The 9,822-nt window shown below is 56.7% G+C and overlaps 1 protein-coding gene across 2 annotated transcripts; it reads right to left on the bottom strand.

Annotated features, from left to right (window-relative positions):
* Window positions 1-411: 411 nt before the first annotated feature.
* LOC113835059 (proline-rich protein 7) lies at window positions 412-9,261 on the bottom strand. 2 transcript variants are annotated; one of them, XM_027409788.2, is made up of 3 exons: window positions 9,124-9,261; window positions 1,136-1,790; window positions 412-972 (listed from the first exon to the last, which is right to left on the bottom strand). In XM_027409788.2, exons 2-3 carry the CDS (start codon window positions 1,551-1,553, stop codon window positions 575-577), a joined length of 816 nt encoding a protein of 271 aa, XP_027265589.1. In that variant the 5' UTR covers window positions 1,554-1,790; window positions 9,124-9,261; the 3' UTR covers window positions 412-574. The 2 variants fall into 2 exon arrangements, with proteins under 2 accessions (XP_027265589.1, XP_027265590.1); XM_027409789.2 differs by having other exon boundaries at window positions 9,021-9,151.
* Between the last annotated feature and the right edge of the window lie 561 nt (window positions 9,262-9,822).

The raw sequence follows: 9,822 nt of genomic DNA, 5'->3' as shown, positions 1-9,822 counted from the left end.
TGGGTGGCCCCTCCCCAATTCCCTCCTCTCTGCTTGGGTTCTTTTTCACATTAACTTTTCCACCTTTTTTTTTTTTTTTTAAGCACAAACTTATGTAATGGGTCGTGCTCATGTCTGTTAATAAAGAAATCCAGATCCCTTCGGGCCTGCTGCTCTGGGCCTCCAGGGGTTGATCTGGCGTGGGCGCCGGTCCTCACGACCCGCTTCCCAACTCCTGTCACCTTCGCAGCTACAGGGGCGCACCTGTTACCCTGTGATATCAAAAACAGGCTAGATGGAGAATGAACATCCCTCCCCTGAAAAGCAACCTTCTCGTTTCTTTACACACGCACACCCCCAGCCAGGCCAGCACTCGGGCTCCTTCCCTGCCTGCGCCTTGGGCTTAAAGCAGCTGGTGTTCCCCTCCGCTTGTACCAAAGCAGATCACACACCTTTATTATCCTCAAAATGTAACAAACGGGGTAAGAAATCCCACCCTCCCCCCACCCCTCCCTGCAGTCCAAGGGAAGCATTTAAAAAGCCCCGCAGTCAGGCTAGGAGTTCGCCCGTGGGGCCCGGGACGCCGGGCGCCCCTCTATACGGCTGTAGTCCTCCCGAACAAGGGGATGGAGACAGGCAGGCGCCAAGCTCCATGCTCCAGGGGCTCGCGGCTGCTGAGCTCTGAGTCGGTCCAGCTGGGGAAGACCCGGCGGCTGCGGTCAGCCTGCAGGCAGAGGGCGGGGCAGGGCGCGGCGGGCCGCGGGGCGCTGGGGAGGTGCAGCGCCGAAGTGTAGCCCCGGTCCAGGAACAGAGGCTTGTAACTCGGAGGCGGCTGCTCCTGCTTCTCCGCGCTGTCGCGGCGGCTCAGAAAGGGCGTGACGATCTTGCGGTAGAGGCCGCGAGTGTCCGTGAGCACCTCGCTGTAGGGCGGCGGCGGCTCGGCCATCAGCACCGCCTCCTCGTAGCACGGCGGCTTAGACATGTCCGACTCCGCTGCGGAACAGGAACGGGGAGGAGCGGGCTGTGAAGGCGCAGCCGCCGGCCCCAGCCTCCCGCAGCAGCCCGGCCCCGCCGCCTCCCCCAGCCCGCTTCTCCCGGTGCAGCGGCGGGGCGCGCCCGCCCGCCTGCTCGCCGGCCGGAGCGCAGCCTTCCTTACCTTGGCGCGGGTAGCTCCAGGGCCGAGGCGGCACGGAGAGGTGCGGTGGCGGAGGGTGCGGCAGTGCGTGATGGTGCGGGTGCGCGTGCGCGTGCGGCTGCGCGGGCCCGTGGTGCAGCAGCGGGTGCACGTGCACGTGCGAGTGAGCGTGCGCGTGCACGGGCGCCTCCAGACGGCTGCGGTGCGGCGGCGGCGGCGGCGCCAGCCCCGGAGGGCTTCCAGCCAGGCTGCCCTCCAGCTCCAGGGGCTCCAGCTCCAGGGCTCGCAGGTTCTGCTCCCTCAGTCGCTCCTCCTGGCGCCGTTTGAGGCGGCGGCGCAGGAAGCTGCAGAAGCAGCAGAGCAGGACGATGAGACCCCAGATGAGCCAGAAGCCGGCGAAGCACGTGAGGAACGTGTAGGTGCCCTGGGACATCACCATGGCTGCGGCGCAGGCGGCGGGTCCTCGGCAGCTTCACTGGACGCTGGGATCCTCGGCGTGGCCCCGGGGCCGCGCCACGCTCCCAGGTGCCGCCAGCGTCACTTGGGGGCCTGCGGCAGGGGGCTGCCTGCGGCGGGGCTCAATGGGCGCGCATGCCGGCCGGGGGCAACTTTGGTTCCCGCTCCTTTCCATGGCGCCGGCCGGCGCGGGCCTGCTTCACCCGGGGCCGCGAGCGACCTGCGGGGCAGACACGGGGCTCAGCGAGGCTCGCCGGGATCCTGGGTGACTCCCGGACTGCACCCGCGTCCCGCGCAGGGCCGGGGATGCCTCCTCGGTGGGAACCCCCGCACTCCCTGGGGGCCGGGTGACGTCACCGAGGGATGATGTCACGCCCCGAGGTTTCCCTGATAGGGCTTCCCCGAATCGAGACCTGGCCACCGCGTGCCGACGCGACCCAAGATGGGCCAGCAGAGGGCGCGCGGAGCCCAGCTGGAGGTGGCTTTCCGAGGCCGTGACCACTGGGGCACTTGAGTAGTCTAGGCGCGGTGACTTTGGGTGGGGAAAAGCAAAGTCCACTAATTGGAGATCCACAAGCAGCCCGCTTGGCGCCCAGCTTCTGCCCTGCACTGCTTCCAAATATTAGCCACGCCTGTAAGAGACTGGCGGGTGGCTGCCACTGCATGCCACCGGCCCTGCCTTTGTCTGCTCCCGACGCGATGTGGCGATGTGTTGGGCGTGGGCCAGGCGCTCTTTCCTTCCTTCTAGGCGCCTCTGCCAGCCGGATTCCAGCCCCAACTTGACTTCCCTCACCACCTACTCATGCGCAAACCCCACTTGGCTGCACCTCTCTTACTTCCAGCCCTCCCCCTCGCTTCCACTAATTCCTTTCCCTATTTGCAGAGGGTGGAAAATTAGATGAGATTTGTCTTTCCCACCCACCTCCTATCAACGCAGGGGGCTGAGGACGTCTCTGCATCGGGAGAGAATTTGGGAGTCCTCACTGCTTAGTCAAGGGCAGCAAGCGACAGAGGGGTTACCATCCTTCCTCGCGGCCCTTTTTGAATGCCTTCTACCAGGAATGAAGTATTCCTAACGCACAGCTGAGAATTGGAAGAGCAGATAACTGCACAGATGGCAGCACTAATTCGAACCTAGGCCTAGCAGCAAAGCCCTGGCCTGAGCTTGTGGGAAGCTCCAAGGAACTACCTGCCCTTGGCACACCATCACGCACTCAGCTTTGGTGCCTGCAATCAGCTTAAGACCCCGGCTGAAAGGGCGCCAGGCCTTGGCCACCCCATCTTCCCAGATGGCTCCTGTCTGACTCTCTGGCTGCCTTCAGCCATGCGTCACTTGGTGCCCATGCCAGTCCTATCCTCCTGGGCTTGCGTTCCAGAGCAGACAAGGGTAGGAACAATAGTTCTGCCCGCCCCCTCGACAACCCCACCATGAGGCTGCCATGGTGATGCAGCCCAGATAAAAACACGATGCTGCCAGTCACTGGGAGTTAATTAAATCTGTTGTTCCCCTTTCCTTGAGCCCTCAGGAGTAGGAATGTTCTGAGGAAACAGGCACTAGCTAGAGGTTTTGGCCAAAAGGGCAGAAACAGTCCCGGGTCAGAAAAGGTATTTCCGTGGTTGGAGGTAATAGTGCCTGGTATTTTAGAAGTGTCTGTCAAGAGTGGGGGGGGGTAAGGGGTCTGCGACTACAAAGACGGCTTGAACCCAAAAGACTGGCCACCATGGACAAATGACATCATGGTTTTGAGTATATGAATACAAGGAAGCTTTAAAATATCTGTCAAGGTCATCAGAACTTGTCCCTTCTTTCCATGTACATTTTTGTTGTTTTTGAGACAGGGGGTCACTAAATAGGACAAGCTAGCCTCAAGCTTAAGAGCAATTCACCTGCCTCTGCCTCCTCATTGCTGGGATCAAAGGCACACACCACCACATGGGGCTCCCTGCAGAATTGTAAGAATATTAAAATCACCTTGTCACACCACCATTTGATGAAGTGACAGGCTTAGAAGGAAGACTCATTTCAATCATACAGCTCAATAGGGGGTGTTAAGGTTTAGTCTATATCTGAATCAGTTGCCATCCACTTTTCTTGTGGTGAACTATGGATGAAAACTCTGGTGTTAGCTTGGCACCTGAGAACGTGGTGGTTAACTAGTAGCCAAAATGTGTGTTCCTGTTCCTTCCTGCCAAAGCCTTGGACCACCTGTTATGGTGTATAGCTCAGGGAAGTACTACAGAATGGAGAGAGATTGGCAGCTCCAGGCTCAACACAGAACAAAGCACAGAAACTATGCCCCAGGGTATCTCGCTCAGCAGACTGGGCATTAGGCCAGACTCCAAAGCCTAAACCCCAAACCTCTGTGCTGCTGTCACTGATGCCAGTCCATTTTGCAAGGACCAAGAGCCATCATTCCCTGCACTGTGTCAGACTATGGTCAGAGAGAAATCCCTTCCTTGAGAACACACCATGGAGCCAGCCTCTGATGACAGTCAGACTCTAGTGTCCAACTAAAGCTAAACACACGCTCTTGATGGGGCCACCGAGGGCCAGTCATGCCTGAAGCCCTCCTCCTGCACATCGGCTAGTCCACAGCAGTTGTCCAGTACATAAGCATCAAGAGAGCCATTTTGGTTTTTTTTGAAATGTTCTACTGAACAGGCCAAACTCTCCAAAGCCCCTGCCCCAAGGCTCTTCCCTGCCTCTGTGCACACTTTGGCCCAAGCTGGGGGAACCTGCAGGCCCAGACCCAAAGTCTTCCTGTCTCCACAGCAAACACCTGTCACTTGCCCACCTCCCTGCTGGGAACCATTCCCTCCAGATGGACTTAGGTTCCGTCTGCCATGCTACTTTTTCTGTATTTCATCTTTTCTTTATTCTTGCAGATCACTAACCATTGGTCGCCCAGGATCCCATCTTGATTTGTGTAGCACTTTGGGCATATGGCTTCGCTGGGTTTTCTTAGACCATCCTGGGATTACACCAAGGGACAGAAGCAAGAGCCCCAGGCGCTTCCTGTCTGCTTTGCTTTCTGTTTCCTCCTGGGTCACTATGGGAAGGTTTGAGGTAGCCACTGCAAAGGGCAGAACTGTCTGCTTCTGGGGCTGGGGGGTGAATGTTTCAGACTGGTACCTCTGAAACTTGTACAGTGTCTGAAATGCATGGAGAGGGAGCTTTGTCCAGACCCAGAAAGCTATCACCACCATCGCTTGGTTCAGTAGCTGGGGGGGGGGGGTGGGTTCCAGTTCATGTTTTCTAGTCTTTATCTCACTGTGTAGCCCAGGCTGGCCTTAAACTCATGACAGTCCACTTGCTTCCACTTCCTAAAAACTGGTACTACAGGCAAAAGCCACCACACCTGGCTTCAGAGTTCAAATTTCTAACAATTTCCCAGTAGATGTGAAGCCAGAGAAACTCTGTGACCTAGATCCTGGCCTCCAGAATGTGTTCCTGCCAGGGCCTCTTGGCCTCCTCTACTGTTCCCCGGATGAGTCTACCCTGAGCCACCTGGACACCCTGGGCTGGACATCGATAAAGCTCACTGATCTTGGAGTGCTCTAGAGTATTTCTGAAGGCTTGATCAATTGGCACGCAGTAGCTAAGAGCCACCTGTTGAAGTGACTGAGGTGTCCAGTTAGCTGTTTGGTATCTTAGGGGAACCCTTCAGGGGCTGGGTCAGCATATACTTTATTCTTGGGAAACATTACTGAAGAAGAAGCCATTGCCCAGCTCTTAGCCCTTGTGGGTTTTTTGTTTTTGTTTTTGTTTTTTTTTTCAAGACAAGATCTTATTGTTTAGCTCCAGATGTCCCGGACCTCACTATGTAGATCAAACTGGCTTGAACTCAAAGAGATCCTCCTGCCTCTGCCTCCCATATACTGGTATTAAAGGTGTGCACCACTGTGCCTGGCCCTTGGAGTGGGCTATTACCAAATCAAAACTCAGGAAAAATGATACGGAGGCATGGAGTGGCAAGAAGTCGGGTCATAGGGACTCTGAGTGACAAGATGAAACCGTAGGCCTGAGAAGAGCAGAGTAGCACAGGAGACAAGAGAGGCGGTGTATGTGGTATACTGATGTCAGGGTGGGTAGAGGAGAGCAGCTGTCCCCTATCATTGCAGGTATCACTGGCCTAAACAATGGTGATCTCAGCAATACTCAAGAGGCAGATAGAGCCCATGGACTCGATTAGAAAGCCTTGTCCTGGCAAGAAAGGCCTATCAATCAGGGGGACATAGGTGACATTTCTACACCACCTTCTCACACCAACCCTGATGTACAGAGGCCGGAGAGCTGAACTTGTTGCAGCTTCCAAAGTCAGCCTGGCATGGAGCTGGCCATAACCTCACTTCCAGTAGGGCTCAGTATTGGCTGAGACCCTAACCTTCAGGGTCCTGACCTAGGTCTGTGACCTGACTATGGCACAAAGAAACTGCAGCAGGACATCAGAGCCTGGAGCCCCAGCAGATCTGCTGACATGAGGATTCCTTTATGTGCTCATTTTTCAGATCTGGCCCTGTCAGGGACAGTGTGGGAGGAATGGGGCAGGACATTGAAAACCCACACTCAGCCTGGCAGCGGTGGCATTTGCCTTTAATCCCAGCACTCGGAAGGCAGAGGCAGGAGGATCTCTAAATTCAAGGACAAGCCTAGTCTACAGAGTGAGTTCCATGACAGCTACACAGAGAAACCCTGTCTTAAAAAACCAAAACAAACCAAAAAGCCCATGCTCATATAAAAGACTCTTATTCCTGTGGTTCCCTGCGTTCCCATCCTCCATTCAGCATGGACATGATAATTCGTTCTTGCAAGGGAGGAAGCCACGTGACAGGGAGAGCTAGTGCTCATGTCTCATAAGGAGCAGCCTGTTGTAACATGTCAAGCACTGAGGGAGGCATGAATTCAAATCCTGCTGCCCAAACTGAACCGTGTGATTCCATCCTAGTCCCACACTTAACCTGGTTTCTTTGCCTAGAGGATGGGATGATAAAATCTGCCTTAGGGGCTAAAGAGATGGCTCAGCAGTTATGAGTGCTTGCAGAGGACCTGGGTTAAGTTTCCAGCACCCACATAGTGGTTCACAGTGGTCCAAAACTCCAGTCCCAGGAGATACTGACACCCTCTTCTGACTTCCACAGGCACCAAGAACACACATGGTGTACAGAAATACATGTAGGCAAAACTCACACATAAAGTGAATAAATCTTAAAAAAAAAAAAAAGACTTGTCCAATAATGCCTAATGCCTAACTAGTGTGGAAGGCAGGGCACAACAGATGAGGAGCACTTTACGCCCAGTGCACACACCTACACACCTGCATGTGGCCAGCTGAGGGCCAGCACCCAGCACCGTGGAGGTGGTCCAGCGGAGATCACCCCCACTCCACCATGGATTGCAAGCAGCCTAAAGAGTTAAGACCTTCAACTTTAACACAGCTCATGGATGTGCTTTGTTGGCCAGTGCTCTAACAGTTTTTTTAAATATTCATTTTTTCCCAAGATTTGCATAAAGGCCACTTTTTATGCTTCATCTCCAAAACTGGATGATCTAAACACACGAAGTCCACATATTGTATGATGACATGAACAGATGAATGGTGAGGCTGCCCCACTCATCTCACTGCCCCCTGTGACCCATGGGTTTCCAGCCTCTGAGCTGGACTGGTTAATCACAGGGCCCCAGCACTGTGAGGCCTGTATTTACAAGCTGTGAAAGCCAGAGAGCTTTACACACTTAGAGACTGGGTGCTGGGGTCTTCCCAAGAGGCTAAGGAGCCCGACTGAGCTTGGGCTCAGCTAGAGAGAAGATGGAGGAAGGAGAGGGAAGGCAGCCTGTCTATCAATAGCACGCCCTACACTGAATGTGAGGGGGAAAGAAGCCGGCTGATTCAGTGGGAACAAGGAAAGGTGCACCAAGGCTTGAAACGGGAACTTCTTCTCTGGAGGAACATGAAAGAAGGCTAAGAATGGTCCTCTGGCGAGCTCTAGGAGCCGTTCCTGCCTGGATCACATGGCTAAGAGGGGCTGTGTCAGCAAAGGAACCTGCAATAGACCCGGCTCTCCTGCTGACTGGTCCTTTGACCTTGGTCAAGTCTCTTCACCTCCTGAACCCATCTCTAAAACAGGGATAACAAACTTACCTTGCACAAGTGCTCTAAGGATCAGGAGACTATGAATGTAGAGCACTCAGATGCATACAGAGCAGGCAAAAAGAAACAAAAGGAACCTGTCACTGATTCCCCTGGTCCCTGCCTTCGGGGGACTCAAGCCTGACTTCCCAGGTAGCACCCATTTAGGGGCATCACATGCCAAGGCCTCAAATGCCCCAGATCCTGGGCACCAAATACTTCATTGGATAGAAAAATAAAACAAAACAAAAAACCCTAGGGTGGCTGTGGTCTCAAGGGTGCTGTATCTGAAGCCTGTGGTCAGGGCTGGCATCTGCTGAGTCAGGCCCTACTGGAAGGGGGGGCATTTCTCTCTCTAGCACACTGCCTGCTGAAGGGAGGTTGGGAGGGGAGCCAGAGGTCATTTCCTCTGACTCAGCAGCCATTCGAGGGGCTCCCTTGGGCAGGGCACCTCCATGTGGCACTGGCCTCTTTGCAGGCCAGCCTCCATGCCACCCCGCACAGTCAAGGCATTGTGCACAGACAAGAATGAGGCACTGTGGTTCAGACAATGAGCTGGGTCGCTCCCATCTGGCCTGGGACTCAGCTTCCCCGGGTCAGCAATGTCCTTTGCTCCGCTTCTAACCCTCCCTGGAGAATGGTGGCCAGGACACCACCAAGTGGAGGCCCATCGCGGGCCCATGATTTGACACATGCCCTGGCCATGAGGGGAGAGGCTGACTAGCTTATTTTCTCTTCCCTAGTAAGGAAAAATCATCACCGAAGAATGCGATCTTGGACCAGGCCATGTCGCAAGTGAGCTAGAGAACACCCTAGTGTTGGTACTAGCGATGGTAGTCAGCCGGCAGAGACCCCAGACCCAACCTCCAGGCCTCCTCCTCCCGAGGCAGGCCCAGGGTCTGGGACGCCTCCACGTTTGCAGCCACCCTGGGAGTCCTGTTGCGACGACTGCAGCCACGTGGGAGTCGGCTCGTGCCCACGGAGCTGCTGGCCCTCGCCCTCACCCCCACCCTCGACGTGATCAGGCAGGCACACCCAGACTGGCCAGAGGAGCGATGCTCTCTACAGTGCACCCCCTTTGTCGTCGCCCCCCCGCCCGCGCCCCCGGCCGCGGTGGGGGAGGGGGCGTCGCCACCCCGCAGTCGCGTTGCTGGGGAGCGCAACCCCGTTGCTGTGGCAACGGTTTCCAAGCGAACTGGTGGCGGCTCGCGCCCGGCTCGGGCTCCCTCGCTCACGGGCGCTCCTTCCCCTCCTTCCTTCCCTCCGGTGTGGGCTGGGGGAGGGGCTGCCCACTGTCCCGGTCGGGGTCCGGGTGGCGTTACCGGGCTAAAGCTCTGAGCCACCCGCAGGCAGGGCCGTCGGCCCCAAGACCATCTTCCGCCCGCGCCCTGTTCCCGCCCGGCCCGCAGCCGTCGCGGTACTCACGGGCCCAGGCATCCTCCTCGAACTCGTCTTCCTGCCTCGGGGCGAGCGGCCCAGCGGACAGAAGCCCCAGCTTGGAGCAGGCGGCGGCCCGGGGGAGCAGACAGTGGCAGCCAAAGCCGCTCCGAGCGCTGGGCTGGAGGCGCGGGGCGCGCGCACGGGCGCGTGCTGAGCCTGGCGTGCGCGCGCGCGCAGCCAACAGAGGCACCCCCACCCCCTGCTACACGCCGCCGAGGCTGCTGCCAAGAGGGAAGGGGTGCCCACCTGCCGCACCCAGGCACGGCACACGAGGGTGTGAGCTCGCACTACCAAGGGCATCCCAGCACACAGAAAGTACACTCTGCACAGCTCCCGGCAACAGGCTACCCAAAGGGAGCACGCACCTGCAGCTTGGTGGCACACAGTGGCCGTACCCTCACGACGCTTAGCGGAGCAGGTGAGTTCACGAACCCAGACACTCACACAGCTCAACCTGTACATGTCCAAACATGTACTGGAGCAGGGGCTAGTGCAAGTCAGCACCCCATTGTGGCCTCCCAACTCGGGACGCTACCTGCTCTGTTAAAGGCATACACTACAACATGCCTACCGAGAAGCAACTCAGACCCACCTCGGTGCTCAGTCTCCACGTTTTCATGGGCATGCTACAAGTACCATAGAGCGAGGGCCATCCTACGCTTGACCACGGCTGTACTGGCTTTC

Source organism: Cricetulus griseus, chromosome 3 (assembly GCF_003668045.3).
Source record: "Cricetulus griseus strain 17A/GY chromosome 3, alternate assembly CriGri-PICRH-1.0, whole genome shotgun sequence".
NCBI lineage: Eukaryota > Metazoa > Chordata > Mammalia > Rodentia > Cricetidae > Cricetulus > Cricetulus griseus.
Note: the sequence above shows the minus strand (reverse complement) of the source record. Positions and strands in the feature narration are given on the sequence as shown.

Coding starts and splice junctions, on each gene's coding strand:
- LOC113835059 (XM_027409788.2), bottom strand. CDS start 1,553: ATGGTGATGTCCCAGGGCACCTACACGTTCCTCACGTGCTTCGCCGGC. Junction 973..1,135: donor CTGGAGCTACCCGCGCCAAG/GTAAGGAAGGCT, acceptor CCTGTTCCGCAG/CGGAGTCGGACATGTCTAAG.